General features: G+C 41.4%; 1 protein-coding gene across 1 annotated transcript in view; it reads left to right on the top strand.

Moving 5' to 3' along the window:
• kdm4b (lysine (K)-specific demethylase 4B) overlaps window positions 1-25832 on the top strand; it is a 406075-nt gene that overhangs the window by 369328 nt on the left and 10915 nt on the right. Inside the window, exons 19-22 of the mRNA XM_080213068.1 lie at window positions 7401-7586; window positions 18867-19034; window positions 19942-20061; window positions 23037-23129. Of these exons, the coding sequence (XP_080069194.1) occupies window positions 7401-7586; window positions 18867-19034; window positions 19942-20061; window positions 23037-23129 (567 nt within the window). The remainder of the gene's footprint in view (window positions 1-7400; window positions 7587-18866; window positions 19035-19941; window positions 20062-23036; window positions 23130-25832) is intronic.

The raw sequence follows: 25832 nt of genomic DNA, 5'->3' as shown, positions 1-25832 counted from the left end.
AGCTTCTTCTTTTGAATGGACCTACCTCACATTAAGTTGATCTTTCTCTACATCCTAGTTATAATTGTAACACGACATTCTGCATGCTTGCACGCAAGAAACAATACTTTTCACTGTATACTAATACATGTGACAATAATAAATCAAATCGTAGGCAATTCCATTATAAATGTAGATGTATGAATTTATAATAATAGTTGCCACAAAAGTGTCAAAGCCATGACAACGGATATTACATTTTTTTGGAGATGTGCAAATAGATACAAGATTTTTAATATGAAATCATCTCATAAAAAGAAGGCCATTCAACTCACATGTGGCTTTGATGGCTCTTTGAAAGGTATCTTAGTGTTAGTGGTGCAGCTATATTTTGATTACTTCCTAATCAGTAATCTTTTTAGTTGGACACTTGTGGCTCTGAGTATGTCGTCTACTTTTCCCTTTAGAGTAAAGAGGCACAACTGCCATTCTCCACCCTGTACCCTACCTTCCCCCTTACTACACCGCTCACACGGGTGGTTAGAAGATAAAGGAATGAAGTGGGACTGTGCTCACCTACTGGTTGAGTCTGACTGCTGATGAGATGAATGTGAAAGGAACCACTACTGCACATATTTAAGCCTGAACATATGTGTAGGGAAAGCTTAGCTACAATCTCAAAAATTATTTCCAAGCGTTTTAGTACTTGCAATTGTACCAGGGGGACTGCTAACAAATTTGTAAAATGTGTTATAATTTTATGATGCATAGTTTATCATATGCATTAATTATTTATAACATTAAAATTTGAAATAATTAGATGCTGAATCTCGGTTGTGGAAATGAATTGCATTGGCGTAGCCAACAGGGAATTGCTCAGATTACAAACATTGAGCTTCTTCCTTTCACCTACAGCAGTGAAACCAATCTTTCCTGTGAAGAGAATACTATATAAAGGTAACGTCACGTCCAATAAATAAAGACAAATCAGTGAAGCTCTAACTTCCCAATCAGATGGTCCTAAAATCCTTGAATGTTTCAAGAATATCTTAATTTCCCTTGATACCAGGCTAGGTGGAAAAGTAAGCCATGAGAAGGACACGGAGGCTGCAAAGCATTCTAAACTGAGTGAGTGGGCAACAACAAGATGCAGGCAGAGTATAATGTGGGGTAGTCTGGGATTACCTACTTTGATGATAAGAATGTTGATTGGCTGATCAGGCACATCAAGCTATATGGTCTGCTCCTATTTCTTGTGTTCTGTGTAATGTTTGCTCCATTCCAAACTTGTATCTTACATGGATGTTTAGGTGAAGTTCATTCCATTTGATTTTCTTGCAATGAAATACGTGTTGGTGGAGGACTTATGGAAAATATTATACTGAGGATACAGTTAAGGCAGCATTTCATCCTAAACAGCTCCTGTTAGAAGTTCAGTGATTAATGCCATAGCTACACCTTTTTAAAAAAAAATTACTTCTAAAAATTGTGAACACCTATTGAAGTGAAATTGATCTTTCACAAGACCAATTGGTCTTTATTTTTGAGTTTTTTCGGCAGAGGGAACTGTAATTGTCTGTAAGAACATAAGAAGTAGGAGCAGAAGTAGGCCATCTAGCCCTTCAAGCCTGCCCCGCCATTCAATAAGATCATGGCTGATCTGAAGTGGCTCAGTTCCGCTTTCTCCCCATAACCCTTAATTCCCTTGCCTACCAAAAACCTATCTACCCGTGACTTAAATATATTTAGCGAGGTAGCCTCCACCACTTCAACGGGCAGAGAATTCCAGAGATTCACCACCCTTTGAGTGAAGAAGTTCCTCCTCAACTCCGTTCTAAACTGCACCCCCCCCCCCTCCTTGAGGCTGTGCCCCCTAGTCCTGGTGTCCTTTCTGAGCGGGAAGAATCTCTCTACCTCTCCCCTATCCATCCCCTTCATTATCTTATATGTCTCTATAAGATCTCCCCTCATCCTTCTAAACTCCAACAAGTACAGACCCAGTCTATTTAGTCTCTCTTCATAGTCCAACCCCTTCATCTCCAGCATCAGCCTAGTGAACCTCCTCTGCACTCCCTCCAAGGCCAAAATATCCTTGCGCAAGTGCAGCGACCAAAACTGCACACAGTACTCCAGCTGCGGCCTCACCAGTGCCCTGTACAGTTGCAGCAAGACCTCCCTGCTTTTATATTCTATCCCACTTGCTATAAAGGCCAGCATCCCATTCGCCTTCTTGATCACCTGCTGCACCTGCAGACTGGGTTTTTGCGACTCATGCACAAGGACCCCCAAGTCCCTCTGCACTGTAGCATGCTGCAGCTTTTCGCCCTTTAAATGGTAATCCCTCCTACTATTATTCCTGCCAAAGTGGATAACCCCACACTTGCTAACATGCTAACATTGTACTCCATTGTACTCTATTGTACTCTGTTCTTTTCCTTCCATTGATGTTGCTTTTGAATTGAATTTGTGCCTGGGCTTAGCTGATGAGCATCTGTCTCTGAAATAACCCAGTTGGATTGTAGTTTTCTTTCCCCACTCTGCATTTAAATTTGCCATTATTTTCATTTTTTTGTTGCAAAATGAGGGAGCTAAGCATTCACAAAATTAAACCATGTATACATTTATGTTTAATGGGGTATGCCCATCACTAGAGCTACACAGTACTTTAATTTCCATCTTGGGTGCTGAGCTTTTAGGCACTGTCCTTACATTCTGGATTTTTTTATTGTAATCCCCTCTGATCTCCTCGAATGCCCTCCGCCCTGCTACCTTTCTCACCATCTTCAAAAGCAATTTAACATCAGCTTTTTGGGGCATCTCTGCTCATTTTCTCCCTCATGTGCCTCAGGATTTTCTATTGTCTGAAACACCCATTAAGTTCAAATGGTGATATTTGGGCAGTGATAGCACTCCAATGAGATTAATTAAGCATCCTGCCTTACAGAGCACAAACCTGATTAAAGGACATTTAATAAGTGGTAAACTGACAGTGAACTTGCTATGTTCAGTGATAATCAGGTCAAGAAATGAGGACAGAATATGAGCACGCATGTTGTGCTGAGCATAGACAGAGAAACAGATTCATTTATTTTACTTTTGAAAGATGTTGTTTTGGGGACAATTTCCAAGAACAGGAAAAAAAAATCTGATTGTTCTTATTTAAATAAATCACTGTAGTACCAAGTTGACAGAACACCTAATAGGAAACAGATTTTCTTGCGAAACGTGCACAGTTTCTGTGAAATCTAATCATTCTGTGTTACCACCTACACATTAGCAACAAGGACCCATCTGGTGATGAGCCATAAAGGTGATCTGGTCTTTAGCTGTACTCCCCAGATAATGTGAATACCTTGTCCCAATTCACAGGCAAGAGGAGTTGGTTTTTATTCAGATGCTCTGAAAGTCAGATAGTTTCCAGATGTAACAGGAGTCTAATTTGCTTCTATTCGTGCTGGTGATTCTTGCTGACCTTGTCTGTATATCTATAGAAACCAGTGAGGTGTTTTTGTTAGAAATGCATCTTTTTAAAGTCAGTTTTCAATTATTTTGGTTGCTTTGTTACATATTTGTTCCTCAATCCAAGAGGTATGTTTAACTACACCATTGCGATATTTCAGCTTCTGAAGTGAGCCGTGTTCCAGTATTTGCTGAAATGAGGTTGTACAATTCTAAACTAGGCATTGTCATTCCATTAGAGGTTCAGTCAAAGTTATTTGCTATCTTTTCATCTTGTGGTTTCAATCTGTCTTTCACCTCATCATAAGCAACTAATGTTGACAACTCTGAAATTAATGCTAAATTATGGGTGGTTCAATGCCATGGATTTGTATTCATGAACATCTGGATTCAGTTTGCCTGAACTGACTGCACTTAAGTGCTTTCAGAAAAAAGAGGTGCCATTGAGCCAGGACTCTGAGCTGCCATTATCTTCTGTTCCAAGTGTTTATACAGTGGACAGTGTATGCTGTACCTTCTGGAAACCTCCCTAAGATCAGCTGCCAGATGAATCTTCCGAGGGGTCCCTACTTTCCTTGTAGCATGCTGGTGTTCTGCCTTTCTGGTTGAGATTCCAATCCTGGCTTCTCCAGAAATGTGGAGCATTCCCTGAAATTGAACTGCTTCTTCATAATGCTAGATTGGTGGGGGAAAATGAGCTTTGTCCCCTTACAGTATTAGCTGTCGTGTTCTGCTAAATGGTCACAAACCCACTGCACAACTGAAGCATTTAAACAGCTAGTTTTCAGTGTCTAAGGGAATGAGCGTCTGAGTGAATGGTTTGTGTGTAGGGGTGAATGAATGGGTAAGAGGATAGGGTGGGTGAGGTAAGGGAATAGGGTAGCAGGGTGGCGAGGTCAGGGATGTCATGGGGAGTAGGGCGGTGAGGTTGTGTCTGGTCGGGTGGAACCTGGTGGTGTGTTAGTCACGTCAGATTGGGGATGGGAGTTAGAAGGTCAGGGGCGAATTGGGTAATGAGGGTAGGTCAGAATGTGTGGTGGAGGATGTCAGCGGTCAGGAGTCCAGGGGGATGTAGACAAGGGTTTGGAGGGGTGAGTCAGTGGTGTTAATATGAGTGATTCGAGGGTCAGCTGTATAGTTGGGCTAGGATTTTTCTGTCTAATATTTCCTGGGTAACTATCCATGTAGTTATGTCAGAATTGTCCAAAGTCTTTGACAGGTTGGAGACCTTTTCAGAAGGTCCTGTGGAGCAGGAGAGTTGCTCATCAGAAGTTCAGACTTCCTGGACAATTCCCATACAGCCTGCGCGTTCACAGTTTAAAGCTCTTCCGCTCAGGCAGACTAAAAAAGATCCTAACGAGCTTTTCCAAGAGGAAGCAATTCTTTTGGTGTTGTGGCCAACATCTGCTAACTCGCCAGTCATTTTCTGGCCGTTTATGAGAAATTGCTGTGAGCAAATTGACGAGCACGTTTACCCACCAAACCCCACAGTTTGTGTAATTCACTCCCTGTGTACTAGGAATACCTCGTGCATGTGAAAAGATAGTTGCTTTCTTTCTTTTGCTGTTTCTATTTCACATCTTTAAAATATTGAAGTGTTGAAAATCACTGTTCCTCTTTATCCTTTTCAAAGTTTCATAAAAGCAACTCAAAGCTTTAAGAATAAGATGAAAGTGGGGTTTTATACCAATCCTCCTTATTTATATCTCATGGAATCAGCTAATCTCCTGAACAATAGTCTGTACTACGTTAGAAGCACAGAAATAAAATTATTGAGCTTTGAGGACCAGAGCATTCAAAACTGAGCCGATCTTTTCTGTTCACGTACAAATCCTGCTTTGTGGTTCTGGCTTTTATTAAAAAAGATCACATCAATGCAAAGAGTCACACGTTCTCTTCCTGCTCAACGGATGTTGAATATTTGACGGTACAGTTCAGTTCAGACATCCCTTCCAGCATATCTCAATTCCTGCTCCCCACCCCCCCACCCCCCTACCCCCCACCCCCCTACCTAACCCTGTTTTAATGTGAAATTAAAAGATCATTACTCAGAGTCAAACCAAGGATGGAAGGGTAGGGCTTGTGTCAAAATCTGAGAGCAACTTGCCTGTGGGGTGGGGAGCAGGGTGCAGGTTGACTTCAACCATGCATTCTGAACTTTACCTGTATTGTTGTTGCACAAAGAGTGGGAGGAGGAGAAGGAGACATGCTGCTTATTGTGATATTCTACAGGCAAAGTAATTGGAAAGTTTAAAGTTTATTTATTAGTGTCACAAGTAGGCTTACATTAACACTGCAATGAAATTACTGTGAAAATCCCCCAGTCGCCACTCTCCAGTACCTGTTCGGGTACACTGAGGGAGAATTTAGCATGGCTCATGCACCTAACCAGCACGTCTTTTGGACTGTGGGAGGCAACTGGAGTACCTGGAGGGAACCCATGCAGACACGGGGAGAATGTGCAGACTCCGCAAAGTGACCTGAGCTGGGAATTGAACCGCCATGTAGAATTTTCAGATAAAAGGTGTAATCAGCTGACAAAAAGCTCAGACTGGTCATTGAACAGCTGGGTTTCAGAGGGCAATACAGTGATACAGCAGACAGTGCAGTGGCACAATGGTTAGCACTGCTGCCTCTCAGCTCCAGGGACCCGGGTTCGATTCCAGCCTGGAGTCATTGTTGGTGTGGAGATTGCACATTCTGTGTCTGTGTGGGTTTCCTCAGGGTTCTTTGTTTTCCTTCCACAGTCCAAAGACGTTCAGTTGAGATGAATTAGCCATCGCAAGCATTTGAGGTTACAGGGATAGGGCAGAGAGGAGGACCTCAATGAGATTCTTTTTGGGAGAGTTGGTGCAAACTCAATGGGCTGAATGGCCACGTCTTGCACTGTAAGGTTCTATGGAAGTTCAGCTCAATTTTGGAAAGAAGCATCCATAAACATCTCGCACTGTTGCCTTATGAAGTTAGGTTGAGGGAGCTGGGTCTCTTTTCCCTGGAGAGACGAAGGTTGAGAGGCGACCTGATAGAGGTTTATAAAATGTTGAGAGGAATGGATAGGGTGGATTCTCAGAGGCTATTTCCCCGGGTTGAAATGGTCGCTACGAGAGGGCACAGATTTAAGGTGCGGGGAGGAAAGTACAGAAGTGATGTTAGGGGTAAGTTTTTCACTCAGAGGGTGGTGAGTGAGTGGAATCGGCTGCCATCAGTGGTGGTGGAGGCGAACTCGCTGGGGTCTTTTAAAAGACTTCTGGATGAGTATATGGGGTTTTATGGGATTGGGGGTTATAGATAGGTGTTGATGTGATCGGCGCAACTTGTGGGCCGAAGGGCCTGTTTGTGCTGTAGTGTTCTATGTTCTATGTTTTGGGCATTATTTAGTTATTTGGCTTCATATTCTGCCGGCTAATTTAATATGGTTTCATATTATTATGGTTTCAATCCACATTAAACACCTGATAGAAGTAAAGTTTAAACTCTGTTTTGGAAAAGATGCTTCAAGTGAAAAGGCCAAGATACCCAGCTTTGAGCCTTTGGATGCTGAAGGTCACTATTACTGAAGGCAACAAAAGACTCATAAACTATCTAGTAGCAATGGCCATTGATGTGGACCTGAATATGTGGCATTGGAATGGGTCTACGCATAGTAATTATATTGGGATTATACGTGTAGCAATATAAGAAACAGATGGTAACAGATTTTGTTTCCATTCCCAATACTGATATTGGGATTGACGTAAAAGTTCAGTCATGAGCAGATGGTGCATTATTCTCATTTACAGTAACAGCATTGAAACTTGACTGAAGTTATCCTCTTCAGACTCTATAGTGTGGCCTGACCACTTTGAAATTACTTTATTGATAACATGTATTAAGGGAAGCAAGAAGTATTATCCTGCTTACAAGTTTGTGACAATAAAACCAGGAGATATATTCTTACATGTCTCTCTTTTTGTGTTTATCAGAAATGTGTGTACTGCAGGAAAAGAGTGAAGAGCATCTCAGGGGCCTGTATCCAGTGTTCATATGAACATTGTTCGACATCATTTCATGTGACATGTGCTCATGCTGCGGGGGTTGTAATGGAACCAGACGATTGGCCATATGTTGTGTCCATTATATGCTTCAAACACAAAACAACCAGTCAGAATGTGAGTATAATCATTCATTACATTGGGCCAGTGATGATGGAGAAACAGTTACTGAGTTGGTAACTTGCAGTGTCTGTCTTAGTCTCATGATTGATGGTTTTTGGCCCTAAATGTATTTCAAAATGTACCTGCTACATTGATTCAGATCAGGAACAGCCTCTTCAGATAAACCCTATCTCGTCCCATCAAATCCAACTGTTAAACGATTCCTGGTTTTCAACTTCACTACCTCAACTGAAATTGCAATTCCATGTAATGTTCATTCAGAAGAAAAAACTCATGACTGTCCTAAACTTACCTTTAAACAATTGTCACCTTATCGAAATAGAGCTAACCTTGTTATTTCTATACCATTTGCTAATTTAAATGTCCTTAAGATTGCTACTCAATATTTATCAGTGCTTTCTTGCTCCTTAAAGACGTATAATTTTTCATTTATATATCTTAAACCCGCGGAGTGCTAAAACATATTTGGATTATGACACTCAAAACACCTGACCTGCCCAGTTTATTGAGCAGTTTCAGTCACTCCCTAGAAACTGGTGGAGAGCCTATCTCCTCAGATGGTGAAAGATGCACAGGCAGTGGGGACTGATTAACTGGCAAATCTGTTGAGCCTGCAAAAGAAAGCAAGGCAGGAAAAATAAGCTCTTCTTGTACACATTGTACACAGTGTACCTACAGGAGGGGTGATGACATTTTACATCAAACGGGTGTTGACCTGTGCACATACTTGAGCCTATGAATGTCTAATTAATCCTCTAATCATCTGTTCAGTTTTGTCTACTGAAAGTGAAATAATCAATTACCTTTGGAATTAGAGTCAGAGTTCTTGAGTCATAGAGGGATACAGCGTGGAAGTAGGCCCTTCAGCCCAGCTTATCCATGCCACCCTTTTTATTAAACCACTACGCTAGCCCCAATTGCCTGTGTTTGGCCCACGTCCCTCTATACCTATCTTACCCATGTAACTGTCTAAATGCTTTTTAAAAGACAAAATTGTACTTGCCTCTACTACTACCCCTGGCAGTTTGTTCCAGACCCTTTTTCACCACCCTCTGTGTGAATAAAATGCCCCCCTGGACCCTTTTATATGTTTTCCCTCTCACCTTAAACCTATGCCGTCTAGTTTTAGACTCCTGTACCTTTGGGAAAAGATGTTGACTAACTAGCTGACCTATGCCCCTCATTATTTTATAGACCTCCATAAGATCATTTCTAAGTTTCCCTTGCTCTAAGGAAAAATGTCCCAGTCTACTCAGCCTGTCCTTATAACTCAAACCATCAATCCCAGTAGCATTCTAGTAAGTCTTTTCTGCACTCTTTCAGTTTAGTAATATCCTTTCTATAATACGGTGACCATAAATGTGCACAGTATTCCAAGTGTGGCCATACCAATGTCTTGTACAACTTCAACAAGGAATCCCAACTCCTGTATTCTGACCAATGAAATAAAGCATGCTGAATGCCTTTTTCACCACTCTGTCCACCTGTGACTCTGCTTTCAAGGAGCTATGAACCTGTACCCCTATATCTCTTTGTTCTATAACTCTTCCCAACACCCTACCATTAACTGAGAAAGTCCTGCCTGGTTTGATCTACCAAAATACATTACCTCGCATTTATTTAAATTAAACTCCATCTGCCATTCATCAGCCCACTGACCCAATTGATCAAGATCCTGCTACAATCCAAGATAACCTTCTACACTGTGCACTATGCCACCAATCTTGGTGTCATCTGCAAACTTATTAACCATGCCTCCTAAATTTTCATCCAATCATTGCTATTAGCGACAGATAATAGTGGACCCAACACTGATGCCAGAGGCACACCACTGGTCACAGGCATTCAGTTTGAAAAATTAATGAATCACATCTCAGTTGTCCCTTATTGTTAAATGTTGTAAATCGAAGACTCTAGTAAGTAAAAGTAGATTGTTGATATTCAAACTTTTATAATAATTGCCTTGAGTTAGTTGTTAATACTATAATGTAGAATATGATTAATCCTTAATCACTAGATCAGCCAAATTAGGCTCAGTTCTCCTGTTACTTTGCTCCTGTTTTTAAATGCAATTATGAAACCACAACATGGACTGGGATATACCTCAATGATTTAACTCTATTTCATAAGGGTTGATTGATAGTATATTTGTTTACTGTTTTCTCTGAATGCACATGCAAGCCCACTACAAATATGGGGAGCACATTATTTCCAGTCATTCATGTATAGCGGGGCTATTTGGAAGACAGCGGTGGGTGATACTGAAATGTGTGCATGAGCAGATTATCATATCAAGTAGACTACCCAGGTGAACAGACAGAATGAAAGGTTTTAGAATTTAAAATGAGGGATGACTGATATCACAGGATGAAAATTATAGGCTTGTTCCAGCTCATGTTGTGGAATCAGAATATGAAAATTGCTAGTTTTTTTATTTCTTCCAAAAAGTACAGAGGCTTTCAACATACTTTGCATGGAATATTGTACATCAATATTAGAAAAGAGAGCTTTTGAAAGCAGCCTCTAGGATTTTGAGTCCTAGTACTTAAACCTTTGGACTGTTGGCAAGTTGTCGTTCACGCTTCAGTATCGAAGAAGACCATCTTCATTTGTCATCCAGGCTTTGAGCTGTGCGGGTGTGAAGGTAGCTAATGAGTTCTACCTTGGCACAAAAGATTCTGGTGCAGTGATGACAGGACAGTGAGGCTGGTAGGTAGTTGGGGGTACTGTTCTCTTGTGCTTGTTTTGTGCTGACACTTCCATTGTTCCTCATTTGTTGATGTGCTCTCCTCCAGTCTGAGCATCCCTGGGCAAGGGTCTGCCACGATGCAGTGTCAAATTTGAAGTCTTTGTGGGAGGATTCTGGCCACCATGTGAGTGTACTCCATTGGTTCACCACGGAAGATTTACTTAGGGAGCCAAAGTCAGGCATTCTGGTGGCATGTCCAGGCCATCACAGCAGTTTTTGTCATAACATTGTGAAGATGCTGACGATGGTGGACTTTGGTGAGTCAGGAATGAGTTTCTCTCCACAGAATGCCCAGCCTGTGACCTGCTCTTGGAGCCACAGTACTTATTTGGTTGGTCCAGTTCAGTTTCTAGTCAATGCTAACTCTCCACAGTGTTGATAGTGGAGGATTAAGTGATGGTAAAGCCATCAGGATTTGAAAAATACTTATCAAACTTGGGAATGAAAACAAATATATATGTTAAGTTTGTTGGGGAGATTGAAATCTTTGTTTTCAAGCTCCCACTCCAAACTCTGTCCCCTAGCAACCAACTCCATCCCTCTGTTAATCCCAATAATTTTATGCTGAGGAAGAATGAGTCTCGAGCTAGCCTGTACCTTAAAACAAGTTTATTTCCAAGACAACGAAACAAAGTCTAAGACTCTCCCAGTTCCCCCCAGAAGCACAGAATAAATTGGTTTATATATTTTTCCAATGATTCCCTAATCTTTCCCTAGTTGGGGACAGCTGTGCTTAATTACCAATTTAAAGCATGTATTCTTGCAGCAAATTTCAGCATTAACATCCCCTCCCTGGTAAAAGTCTAAGATTCGTCAGCCTGTTCACAACCCCATGGTGTCTCTCTTGATTCCAAGACAAGCTTCTGACCTTGTCTTATTCCGTTACTAAGACTACCTATCTCCACTGATGTAATGATGCTTCACCCTGTCTCATCTCATCTGCTGAAACCCTCATTCGTTTCTTTGTTGCCTCTGTTTGACTATTCCAATGTACTCCTAGCTGGGTTCACACATTCTACTTTCCATAAACTTGAGGTTAAGTGAAACTCTGCTGCCCGTGACATAACTGGCAGCAAGTCCTTATCCCCTATCACCTTTGTGGTTGCTGACCTACATGGTCGATTTATCAACACAGCCTTGATTTTAAAATTCTTATCCTTGTTTTGAAATACCTCCATGGATTTTCCCCTCCCTATCTCTGCAATCTCCTCCAGCTCCACAACTTGGAGGTATCTGTACTTCTGAGCATCTGCAATTTAATTATTCCACTATTCACGGCCTTGACTTCAGTTTCCCAGGCCCCAAGCTCCAGAAGACCCTCCACACAACACTTGACCTTGCTTTACTCCTTTAAGATATTCCATAAAACCTACACCATTGGCATTCGATGTCTCTTTACATGTTGTAATGACATGCTTTGTTTTATAATACTCCTGTAAAGAGTATTGGGCCATTTCATTGCTTTAAATCTAAGTTGTTATATTTGTATATTAATGCACAGTCTATAAAGAACACAATTGGGGAATTAAAGTCAAAATATGATTGTAGGTCAGGCGGCATCTGTGAAGCAAAAAAAAGAGTGAATGACCTTTTGTCGGAACTGGCAAATGTTCAAGATGTGAATGATGTCTAACTTGCCAGGGACCTGTACTATCTCATAACTGGTCACGTCTGAAGGAGTTTCTATTTCTGATGATCACCTGGCTGATGTGAAATATTGCACTGAAATGTCACCGAAAGTCAGAGGCAGGTTTGGAGGAATGTGTGCCAATAATTTCTCACTACTGGCTGGCATCCTGGTTTACTGGCATCTTCCTGGAAGGTGGTTGCTGGGTACCTGCCTCTCAGCATCAGTTAGCCAGCTTGAACAGTTAAAATGCCAATCATGGATATGCTTCACGTGCTGCCTTGATTTTCATGATGACAGACAAGGCCTCCCTGATGTGGCCGGAACCTATTGGTGGAATGAAGAGCAGCCCAACATGAGACACTAGACTGTCAGGGCCTCAGCTATCTTGTAGACAGATTTTCTACTCCACAATGATGACCTGGCAGCTATGGTCACACTGTAATTTGTGCACTTTACAAGTCTGTAAAGAAGCATCTCCAATCTTGGAGCACCCTCCTATTAGTCTATTTAGAGCAGGGGAGCCGACATCTTGCGATGGGGCTGCCAAACTCTGCAGTCAAGAGCCCATCCACCATTCATCATTGGGTTGGGCTGCTCAAGGTGGCATCTTAAATGGCCATGTTCTCAAATCTCTTACAGGGCTCTGCCACAGCCATTTCCAGGTTCCCAAACCAATTCAGCCCAGATTGCAATCAGGATCTACCACTAGAGTTCAGCCCATTAATTCTGTTTCTCACTGCACAGATGCTATCTAACTTGCCCAATTCTTGAAGCATTTTATGTTTATATTGGAGAATTAGAGTCATTAATTAAAATAGAAAATCATGAAAAACTAGGGTTGGCACGGGGAAAAGGAATCCGTTGCACTACTGGGAATATATAACAGACCTCTGAATGGACAGAGGCTTTTAGGCAAATTGGATTTAACTACGGGAGGATTTAATTATGCAAAAAATAGATGAGGGTGGGGAAACTGTATGAAGAAGTAGTTTTATTTGCAGTGAGTTCAGAACTATTTCTTAGTCAATTCTTTGTTGTTCCCAAGAAGGGGCAAACACAACTAGACTTGGTTTGGATAATGAAGTAGAACAAGTAGGAAAATAGTTGGGAAATAGTAACTACAACATAATGCAATTTAGTCTAAGAGTAGAGAGAGACAAAGATGAGTTGAAGACAAAAGCGCATGACTAGATAAAAGCAAATTATAGTGAAATTAAAAAGAAGCATAGCGCACGTTAAAGGGATGGGAGAATTTCCAGGTAGAACAACATAAATAAACAGGCGCTAGAAATCAACCACATGCCAGCCAGGAAATAGGGAGTTAATCGAAGGCTGGTATTTCATTGAATAGTGAGATTAGGTCAGATTTAAAACTGAAAAATAATACTTACTGCTTACAGTGCAAATTTAAAGTAATCAAGCAGGACAATTATAAAGAATATATACAGGAAATGTATATGTGAGTTGGAAAGCAAGCTCGGAGTGGAGAATGAGGGATAGCAGAAGTTTGTAGAAAATTACTTACTTAATATTTCTTAAGCGGTTACTCAGACTGTGGAACCATTAGGGATTAGTATAGAACTGTTAAGAGATTACAATTCAAAGGTACTTGTTAGTCTCCATGGGGAAACAGTAACCAAATTAACTCTGTTTACATAATAACCCCCAAATGAAGAAATTACCAACAAGATTTCACTTTTTGTAACTTTGATTTGTATCAGGACCATTGCAAATTACCCAGGAATTGACAGGCAAATGATATTTCAAATAAAAATGTATCTTGGACAACATACAAGTATCCGCATTGTCGCACCTTGTGTACTTCCACAGTTCTCTAACTCAGCCTCTGGTAGATGGGATCTTGTGCTTCCTACTTGATTGATTTGCTCACAAGTCACATTCGTTGGCGGTCGTGTTCCACCTGAGATCTCCAGATATGGTAAACAGCGAGAAGGCACACATCTACAAACTCTGTCTCACTTTGACCTCGTTCATCCTGATGGTGCAATTTTCCAGAGTTCCTTTTCAACTGAGCAGCCAACAGTGCAATCTGGTGTCTGATGCAAGCTCTCAGCTTTTTCACATGCCTAAGCTATTTATATTGCTTTTAAAATTCATTCCCTATTAGCTTGGTTTTACATTATTTCCCAAAGAGCTTCTGTATTCTACGTTTCTTTTTATTGCCAAGCAGAAAATTGATCTTTTCATAAAGAGTTTAGTGAACTTCTCCTCATGTTAGTTCTGTGTCCTTCTTCTAACAAAGGCAGTTGCTGCTTTGTTTTGAAGTTTCAATTTATCTTCACGAATGTGTGTCATTCCTCACAGCTCTATAATATCTGTACTGGATTCAGCTTCCCCACTCTCCTTCAAGCAAGTTTTCCCTCTGTTTTGTCTTGCACTTTGAGAAGTCTTGCCTTTTGTGCTTATTGTGCTCATACCTCTTTCTGTATTTTTAATTCAGGCAATTTTAAAGATCTTCTAGCTGCTGTTAAATTTTCCTTTGCAGCTTGATGCTCCAATGTTACTTCTAAATTAGGAGGCTGAATTAATGACACTTCGGATACATCCTTTTGTTAAAATAATTTTAGAAGCAGGCTTACAAAAGGTAGGTGAGTTTTTCATCCAGTTTTCCCCATACAGTTTCAGTTTCAACAACCTCATGAGGCACGTTTGGTGGTGGGCAGGCCTAGAGAATCTGTGGGAGCCAAAAAGGTGAAACTTGCTAGTGTGAAATTATATTGCAACTCTCCCAGTGGTGTGTTAATGCTGGATTGGTCATCTTGCTGCCTGGTGGCATGAACACCATTTGCATTAATTGCATTTCATGAATACCCATTAAAACACTTGCTCACTGATATCCAGTCAGGCCTACCGATCTTGCATCGCACCAGTGGAATTTACATTGGTCTAAAACTCGATTGCTAAAGTGTGCCGTGCACCAGGCAGTCCTCGATTTGCAAATGATTTCTAGGTGAGTGCATCAAAGTCTTTCTTCCACAGCGCCTTGCTGGTGTCTTTATGGCCAGTACTGAGTACAGGGGTCTCCTGCCCCCACTGCTGCAGCACACCAGTGTCTATGTGGACAGCATTGTGCTGTAGGACACATGCAGCCACTGCTACCAAGATCCAAAGTTCAACTAGGGTGGAGTGCAAGCTGAAGCCAGAGTTGGGGGATGACTTCAAGAAGACAAGCGGGACAATGTGGATGAGGGACAGTGCAAGGAGGTGAAGGAAGGTTGTGGGGTCATGATGATATTAGGCAGAGGGCCAAGGAGGTGGATGAAGAAGATGAACAATGCAAAGCAGAAGGAAGACTGTGAGAGCTGAGGAGCTGGACCACAAAGCTGCATGAAAAGCTCATGAACAAGGGAGTCAAAGGGATATCGGATCATTTACTGGAAGGGGATGCATGAAATCTCTATGTGGTGGGTAGAAGCTCCAATGCAGCATGGAACCCTTGCAGGTGATGGGCCCATGTGGAGGGTGGATGAATGGAGGAACGACTTCTTGAGACTGCTAGCTTTTTGCCTCTGGGTTGCTGCATGATGTGGTGATGATAGGTGAGCTAGAGCGAGTGATTAGTGAACGGTGTTTAATTATGGCACTGGGATCTTCATACCCACCAGCTGGCAGCAGGCAGAAGAATCACCTGCCAGCCCACCAGAAGATTGAGGGAAACTTGCCTGTGCATAATTAATGAAGTTCAAAGCACGGACTCTGGTGCGGGATCTTAGCATCCTGGCCAGCAGGAAAAGCGCTGTTGGAGCCACCCACCACTGCTCATTGTGTTCAGTCCTGAGTGCCACATTACATGAAAGATGTCAAATTGATGGAAGTGACACAGCGTTGATTCATTAAGATGTTTATGACAGACTCGAGACATTAGAGCATTTCTCCACTGAAGCTGAAAAGATTAAGAGATGACCTGCTAAAATCCTGCAAACTAATGAAGATTTATGGAGTAATAAATAGTCATGGATTGGTTCCATTATTTATTGAGAATATCCAAGTTAGAATATGCACAAAAAATGATAGGGAAAGTTACTGTCAAGTTTAGTGCACAAAGTATGTTTGCAATGTGGGACCTTTTGCTAAACATGGTGGTTGAAGTAAAGTCAATCAGTTGTTTTAGAAAGAAATCAGTTGTTTTGAAGGGTTATTAAGGGAACAAGCAGCATTAGACTGTGGCTGGGGTTTTCTCCCATATTGGCATATCAGATGGGAAAAGTGGCATTGAGGCTGCCAATGGCAACGGCTGCTTTTTAAGCCGTATACAACAGGGTTTCGTGTAAAAAGAAAGCCAACAAAGGTTCCACAATGTATCACTGACGGGCAGCCTGTGATTGTCCTGCTCCACCCTCACTCAGTGCATCGATGATCCCAGCATTGTCTTTTAAAGGCCACCACAGCGAGCACACTAGGAAGCATTCTTCACCCAGGTGCACCCCTGACTCCTCTAACATCCCTCTGGCAGATGCCCCTCACATCACCCTCTTCTTTCTCTCCACCACCATCACCCAACGTACAGAGCCATACCGCAAGAGCTGTGCTGACCTCTGAGCTCCCCTCCGAATGTGTCCACTGGGCACACACCACCTAAGACAGTCGTGCATTGGACCATTCTAATATCACGCTGCCATGGAGGCATTATTTGATGTGGGGGTACAATTCCGGCATATGGAATAATCAGATATTCAAGCATTCAGATACAGAAGTCTGAGATCACGTACCAACAGACTCAAGAACAGCTTCTTCCCTGCTGCCGTCAGACTTTTGAATGGACCTACCTTGCATGAAGTTGATCTTCCTCTACACCCTGGCTGTGACTATATACTACAATGTTATACTACATTCTGTACTTTCTCCTCTATGAACGGTATGGTCTGCATAGTGCACAAAAAACAATACTTTTCACTGTATGCTAATAAATATGACAATGATAAATCAAATCAAAAATGCACGCTAATTTATTACAAAGAGGTTCCTGATGTTGAACGACGGGAAACGTGGCTCTCCACTGATGGAGGGAACGATTACGTCCTGATTTTACGTTGATGTGAAACTTGACTAAGGCTTTCTTGCAGTGTTTCTTGCTCCTGCCGCCAAAACCACTGGGAGCAGAAAATCTGAGCCTATGACTCTCAGAAAAGCGTTACCACAGATTTGGCAAGCCATATCATGTGATTCAGTTGCTGGATTATTCTTCGATTCTGTGTTATCCACCTTCTGTTTGATGGTTACTTCATTGGCAGTGTTCTTCAGTTATTCCCTTTGTAATCTGATATCCATTTGTATTGTGATTGAAATGTGTTATTGCAATGTTCAAAGAGTTATTTCCATGTCTGATCTAGAAGATCTGTACTCCCTTGAGTAAAGGTTAATGCAGATACCCTGTTTCCTCTCAGCAGCCATGTACCATGTTTGAAAGCATCTGTTTAACAAGGAACTTGCATCCTGAGTGTGAACCATTTGCATGTTTCTTCCTGAAAAGAAGGAAACTGGTGACGAGGATTTTGCAAATCAAATCTATGTGATGAATGGTCCTGGTGTCACTGTTGTGCTCCTTAGTTCTCCATGAAGAATTCAAATCCAGGAAAGATACTATTTGGCACAATGTGCACTGCACTCATTACAATAACCTAGATATATTGATACGGAGATGGGGGGTGGGGGGGTGTGTGTGTGTGTGCGCACAGGGCACATAATTCACAAATTGTGATAAATGTGAGTGAAATAGAAAAAGAACTCTGTGACTATAATATACATACTTTACCTTTATGAAGAGAATTGCACCAGGAAAAAGTCCAGTATAAATAAGCTTTATTGAGAGAAAGGGAGAGTTTTTATTTTAAAGAATTGGCCAGTGTGATCATGGGCTGAATTTGCTTCTGTGTAGAGGTTGAAAATGAATGATACAAGTCTTGAAGGTGTGATTTCAGGCATGAAGAATGGGTGGTATATACCATTAAGTTGTGGTTTCTGTAAGATATTCCCAGCAGTTCAGAGAATTTCAGTTTGTGACTGCACAGGTAAAGTGGGATTCAAGCCAGCATCATAAATGAATGAATGTTGTGATGTTATCACATACTTCTTCTCTAACCTGTTTGATCAAACAATCCTGCTCTGCAACCTGAGTCATCCCATCAATCGTGCAATCAAAGAGAATTGTTTACCAGTTATGTAAACAAGCTGTTATCTGAATGCATGTATTGAATATAAATATTCTCTGAAAATGGAGGGAAGAAAACATATAGGCTAGGAGTGAAGTCTTCAGGTGGGTTGTAAGCCTGTTACCATAGGAGCAGTAATGGAATACAGTTGGAATTGACAAAACGGAGCCAGTGACCCATTTGTTGTTGTTTTACCCTGGCTATCTGGTTCTTGAGCACCAGGCAATTAATCCTTCTTGGTTTGTCCTGTTTGAACTGTGTGGGCCTGGAAGTTTGGCAAGATATCATATTAATTAGCATTGGTTATAATGAAGTGGGCATTAATGACGTATAGATTTTATCTTTAGATATGACCCCTCGAGCTTCCAAGGTTTGTATGTTTGAACAACAAGCTTGAATACTCCTGGATTAAAGAATAATTGATGGGGGAAGCATCTCCAGAAATGCAGCATTCAGGATGGGACACAGTCATTGGGAGACAAAGCGGGAGGAGGGAAATTAGGAACATTTCATAAGAATAGAACACTTTTGGAAGAGAACAACTTCCTGAAATAGCTTAAATTTGAATTGAACTCTTCTGCACTTGTGAAACAAGCTTTGCACTTCTGTACCAATTAAGAGGTTAAAAAAGTGACCAGTATCGAACATATGTTTGACATTTTTGTATTTTCTGACTTCTCTCCCTGTTTTTTCTAATATTACCCCTCCCCCACCATGAACTTTAGCAAAACCAAGATCATTGGCTTGTGTCAATAGGCCAGACGGTCATTGCAAAAAATCGAAATGGACTTTACTACAAGTGCAAAGTGATTGGGACTGCTGCACAGACCTTTTATGAGATCAATTTTGAAGATGGATCATATAGTGACAATGTATACCCAGAAAATATTGTTGTAAGTAGACAGGCAAGTGCCTTATCTGCTGACTCACTGAATTGTTCAGAATGTTTTCACTGGTTAATGTAAAAGTCTTGGTCAAATCTTTAAAATAGTCCTTTGGTTAAGAAAGTTGTTTTGTAGGAGAGATCCCATCCCCTTTGATCATAATTAGAGTACTCAATTAGGCAATACACTCAAAATAACACCATATCCATACAAAAGTATGATTACCAGATTTTTTAGCAAATAATGAAATGGTTGGGTTGAGATCATATATTGGAAATCATTGAGAGCCCAGACACCGTAATGGCAGGGAGCACATTGTGTTAATAGTGCCATCAGGTGCACCAATGCTGAGGTTAAAGAGAGTAACAAAGCACAGATTTGTATCTGTGATTCCTTACAGAATGAATCCTCACCATGATTGCGATTAAGCATATTCAGTATGTTCTTACCAAAATGTGATTAGAAAGAACTTGCAAGTGAGACCCTTCTGTTGTGCAAGCTGCTGCTTGTCATGCTGTCAATTTGTTGTCCCAAATTTGCGTCTCCCCTCTCCCCTTTTTTTTCCAGGGTATTTTCTCGATTTAAATGGTCGATTAAAATAATTTATCAGCTCAACCATTAAGGAGACAAAATAGTAGCCAGTTTTCTCATTTTCGGGTAAAGCTCCCTCCCCTTCAGCTGTTCAGATACAGCTTCTAGCACAATGCCTGATTTCTGGATGGAAATTGTACGTTGTGTTTAATGATTACAGTCAGCTACTTATTACTGTTTTTAGCCAAAGGAAGGGCTTTATTCCTTGATTCAAAGGAGGCTCAAGTTGTTGTTAGTTGTTTTCAGCTGAATCTCTCAGCTATTCATACGTAGCGTGCTTTATCATGATTGTGCTGTCCCTGGTGTTTGTTTGTTTTCTGTACAGAGCAGGGACTGTGTGCGGCATGGTTCACCCACTGAGGGCGAGGTCATCCAGGTGCGATGGACTGACAACCTGGTATACAGCGCAAAGTTTATTGGTTCCCAGGTCAGATACAATTATCAGGTAAGACTTAGGTCACATTTCCCCCCCCTGAAACTGCCACGCAGATCAATGCCACATGTTTGCATTGTCTTTCTTTGTTCAAATAACAAATACCATAAATGAAGCAAAAAAGATAAGCTCATGAAACAAGAAGCAAGATTTTTAATTTAGGTGAGGCTGACTTTGGAGGGATGAGGCAGAAATTGGCCACAATAAATTGGGCAAAGCTATTAACTGATAAAACTGTGGATCAGCAGTGGAGTGTGTTTCTTTCTAAATCTGTTAATACCCCTAAAGGGCAAGAACTGTACTTGTGTAATTGAACAGTCCTGGTGAACAAGTGGGATCAAGCATAAAACTAAGAGAAAGGGCTTATTAAAAACAAAGCAAAGCTAGAGATCCCGTGGATATAGAGAGCAGCAATGAGATATACATGAAGTGATAAGAGCCACAAAAAGGGATATGACAAAAAGCTTGAGAGAGACATTAAAAAAGACTTCACTGTTGTCATTATAAATATTGTTATGAGCACACGAGCCAGGGTAAAAATGATTCCCCTATCCCATTCCCAAGTCAGCATAATAGGGTTTTTTGTGAATTTAGCAGGGATGAAGGCATTTACTTATTATCTGTGCTTAACAATTTACATGCTAATTGCAAAGGAACCAGTCTGGCAAGTATTCTTGCATCTTTTATTGAGCCGTGAAATCACCCAGAAAAAGATATAAAGATACTTAAAAAGGTAAAGCCCATGTCCGAATGTCACAACGCACACACGCGACAATGCAAAATTACAAACTGTACAGCGGAAAGTACTTTCTGGGCAAATTAAAAATTCTGGCCAAGTTCACTATTTGAGTCCTTCACTGGTACCGTGGCTGACGCAGCAATTTTTCATGGGGATTTTGAAAATACTGTGTAAAGTCCAAGTAAACTACAATTTCTGGGGAGAGTTTCTTTTTTAAACTTCACGTGTCTTCTAAATCTTGACTGTTTTAGCACTGAAGATTCCTTTTGTTGGAATCCTTTATCTCTGTGTTGGGTTTCAAGCTGTCATAGCAATGGGATCTTGAACTTGGGAGAAAAAGGTAGAGGGAGAGTATTAATAGTTATTATAGTCACCTGAGTTCTCTCCATATTATGGTTTCTGAAGTTATTTATTTAGCTCATGTCTGGACAGATTGTGGCTGCAATCACATGGAGCACTCCAGAATTATAGAGAGGGGATAGATTGGACATAGCTCGGCACAACATTGAGGGCCGAAAGGCCTGTACTGTGCTGTAATGTTCTATGTTCTAATTTCATGTCTCGTAATTAAATGTTCTAACTTCCCAATCATTAACTGCTGAATTATCCATCCTCACCTTAATGGTACCTTCCATATGGCTATTGGCCTGATAGACTTTCTGGCTCTACTTGAGAGGTAGTTTTATAAAAATGCAAATTTGAGGCCCAGTGTAGTTTCAGTATATTTTTTGAAGTCATTTTTGACATCAGGTGTGAAATTCTATAGGAGGACATGTCTTAATTGTATTCCACATTGGAATCTTCCAGAAAATACCAGATGTCAGGTGACTTGTGGCAGCCATCCTAAGTCGGTCAAAGAGTCCGGACCCAAACTTAAAACTATTCAGGGGTGATGCCAGAGCGGCTTCACCGTACAAAGAAAGTGAAAGTCTGGACTTCTTACCCTTCCACACCTCAGAAACTTGTCAAGCTTGGGGAGTGAGCAGAAAATTTCAAAAATGAGATTGATAGATTTTGCTAGTGAAGAGCTTTCTGGTCCAAGGAAGCGAATGGATTAGACTAGGTAGTGATGCAATTTATGTTTTCTTCCACACTGGGGAGGAAGCAAATGCAAAGAAATTTAGATGTTAGTATGAACAAGTCAGGGATGTTGAGAGTGAGAGCTGCTGATAAGGTAGGGTATTGTAGCTAGTGTTGGCGGGAAGGCTTCTTTATCAGGAGGAGGAAGCACTGATTTGGTACGAGATTTGCCCATCCGGTGTCACATAAACCCATGGTTTTTTTTACTCATTAACAGGATGTGGGTGTCACTGGATAGGCCAGCATTCAATGCCCATCATATACAAACTAATTGTGCTCGAGAAGGTTTGGGAAATTGTGAATAACCTGAGTACAAAAACAGAAAATAAGGTCTGATGGCATCTCTGGGGAGAGAACATAGCTAACATTTCAATGACTCTTAGAGCTCTGTTCTCTCTCCACAGATGCTGTCAGACTTGCTGAGATTTTCTAGTATTTGTTTCAGATTCCAGCATCCGCAGTGTTTTGCTTTTGCCTTAATGAGCAACCCGAATACTTAGTTCTCAAGAATGGTACGTGATGTTAAAAGCCTGAAAAGGAATGAAACTAGCAATAACATAATAGTGAGGGATCCCTGTATCCCTTTGCCCCCGCCCCCCCCGACAGAAACTGATTTTGCAAATCATCTTCCCAGAAGAAACTTTTAGCAGTTCCATCGTCTGCCGCTAGTTTTCTTCAGCATGTTTAGAAATACCTCGAGGTGGAACACTTGCCCAGTGATCTACTGCCACCTAGTGTCGTACAGTAGAATCCATATCAATAATGGCAATGTGCATTTATGTAGCACCTTTAATGCAGAAAACCATCCTGAGACACTTTGTGGGAGCAATTTTAAAAACAAAACTTACCACCATGCCACATGAAGACCTATCTAGACAGGTGACCATAGCCTGGTGAACTAGGAGAAACCAAAAAATGGGAGTTTTAGGCTCTGAGCTCTGGGGCACCCTCCCTAAGTCTGGCCACGCATGGTTGGACTCTAACCTGGTGTTGTGAGTCTTCTTACTGTATCAGTGGTAGAACAGTGAAAATGAAGGAAATGCTAGGCTTGGAGGTGCAGAGCTGGAGGAGATGGAGGTTGGATTGACTGAAGCCAAGGAGGGATTGGAAATCACGTGATGCTCTTGTTGCACTCAGTGCTCATTCTCTTGATTTCTTTATGATTTAGGTGGAGTTTGAGGGAGGTTCACAGCTGACCTTGAAAAGAGAGGAAATTTTCACACTGGATGAGGAGCTCCCCAAGCGTGTGAAAGCTAGGCTGGTGAGTTCATGGCATACGTTGCCCATCATATAGAAACTAGCGGTTAATTATCATTCAGTTGATCTGGTACGTGTTACATTGTCAAAGCCTAGGCTAACAGTTCTGAATCAACTGGAAATTATAATATCCAGCTCCAAACTACAATGGTCTCTTGCATTGCTCCGTATTCTGTAACGTTGAATCATGGGATCCTGACAGTGCACCAAGTCCATGTTGACTCTGACAGTATTTTAACAAGGCCCTTTCCCTCGCCCTATCCCCATAATGCACACATTTCCCATGGGTAATGAGACATTAAGGGGCAATTTAGTACTTCCAGGATTGCCAAGTCTGACTGGCATCTCTTTGAACTGTGGCAGGCACCCGGAGGAAACCCACGCAGACACGAAGAACGTGCAAACTCCACACAGACATTGACCCAAGCCAGGAATCAATCCTGGGTCCCTAGCGTTGTGAGGCAGCAGTGCTAACCACTGTGCCATCGCGCTGTCCTTACTGATACTGGAAGAACTGGCACCAGAACTTGCCCATTTAATGTGCTAGTTCGCTCACAATTGGAGCTGGAATTCAAGTTCCTTTCCCAGACAGGGGCCTGGTGCATATAGCTGCAGCTATTGGGTCCTCTGGGGACCTGAGGATTTGATTTGCTTCCCACCACACCAGACACCTCAATAATAAGGGCACGCCACAATGATAACCACCCTAGAGCTGAATTTCAACATCACATATTAAAGGAAAGAATAGCTCGTATTTATACAGCACCTTTCACAACATCCGGCCATCACAAAACATTTTACAATCATTCCAGTACTTCTGAAGTATAATTGCATTTGTAGGAAATACAGCAACCAAGCTGTGCACAGCAAGAGCTCACAAACAGCAGTGTGACAATGATTAGGTCGTGTTTTTCTGTGGTGTTGGTGAAGGGATAAAATTATCCAGAAGCTCTTCTTCAAACATTGTCATAGGATCTTTTATATCTACATCCGACTGTGTTATGTTCTTGGTATCCCTCTCTTCAGTAATGTAGAAAAGTGTCAGCGTAACTTCTGAGCATCAGTCTCCAGTGTGGAATTTGAACTCGCCACCTTCTAATTCAGAGGCAAGAGCACTGACACTTGTCAAAGCTGGGTCTGACTTGGAAATATAGCCCTTTATAAAAATCAGAATTTAGCTCTCTCTATGGCCTACTGCACAATGCTGATGTGGAGTGAAGCTGTAGTCGCCAGAGATTGCAGTTTGATTACTGTTTGCTGAGTTAGGTTATCAGGGACTGCAGCAGTGGCATTGCAATTGGTTTCAACACTATGGCTAGGGAGAGGCACATTGAAAATTCTACTATTCAGTGCTCTGTGCTGGCAAGTGTTGTGATTCTAATGCCCTCTTGGGTGAAATAGGCTGCTGTTACTCTCTATCCAAGCTGATGAAAATGACTGGTTTGATTAGAGGCCAGAGGGTAGCCAGTGCCTACGGAATTTTATGTAGCTGAAAGTCCACACCTTCACGGAGAGAAAGGGGAAGGACTGGATTAGTAATTAACTGTCACCATCAAGCCACTAACTAACAAAAAAAAATTACCACCCTCGGTGCTTCCACATGGCACTGAAATCACCTCACAGCGCAAGCAGCGCAGCTCCACTTATAAATGGGGAAGGTGGCAGAGTGTGATACTTTACCATTGGCAATCTAACATCTAAGAAGTGGATGATTCCTACTTTCTTTGGAAAGTGGCAAAGCAAATGTCTGTATGCAAGGTATCCTGGGATAGGGGGCTTCCGCTGCTCTTAGTTTTTTAAATTTATTGTTCATGACATTGCTTCTGAAGATGAATGTGACACACAAGGTACATTCTTACTGTTCATGCTGTGCTACACATTTTTATCAAACCAATATCACATCTTTAATATTTATAATTGAGGACTTGCTGCTCAAAATGTAGAGGCGTAATGCTTTTCTCAACTTCTACACAAATAAAGAGGACATTTCCTCTTCACTTGCAATTATACTAAATGTAAGCCATTCTGCAGTAAAATAGCATATTACTGTAAACAAAGACCAGAGGGAATTTTCCCACTTTGTTTACCATAGAGCTTTGATGAAGCCATCATGAGACAGGAAGAACTTGAAATAGTAACACAATGTCTTAAATACTGGCTCAAGCCTACATATAATGATAACTATCCGGCATCCGATTCAGTGAGAAATTGGTCCAATTTCCTCACACACTACAACAAGAGCTGGAACTCGGTCTGCCCCTCTCATTGGGATTTGATCATTCTACTATCTGAACTGTCTAATCTCACTCATTTTAGTTTTAGGTTGTTCCATTCTGATGTATCTCATCACACGCTCCACACGCTTCAGTGGCCTATCTGCTGTCACTCTTTGTGATAAATCTTGATCTGTTGCAGTTGGGTTTAAACCCAATCTACTTGCCGTGTATGTCAAAATGAGACATGCTGAAGGTATCTAATTAGTCTATTACTGAGTGTGGGTGAACCTAAATCAGTCTGATATGAAATTTGACCTTCAGGAAAAAAATAATAATTTTTTACTGATAACACATTTGCTTCAAACAACTCTATATCAGAATAAATCTGAGTTTACAAGCACGGTGTCTAACTGGCCTTAAGGTTGGATTTTCTGGAAGGAAATAACCGCAGCAGGCAACTTGATAATTTTTAGCTCACGTTATTGGATTGG

The sequence above is a fragment of the Carcharhinus amblyrhynchos genome, chromosome 26, assembly GCF_965287045.1.
Source record: "Carcharhinus amblyrhynchos chromosome 26, sCarAmb.v2.hapA, whole genome shotgun sequence".
In the NCBI taxonomy this organism is placed as follows: Eukaryota; Metazoa; Chordata; class Chondrichthyes; order Carcharhiniformes; family Carcharhinidae; genus Carcharhinus; species Carcharhinus amblyrhynchos.
The sequence above is the reverse complement of the archived record's forward strand: the minus strand, read 5'-3'. Positions and strand labels throughout refer to the sequence as shown.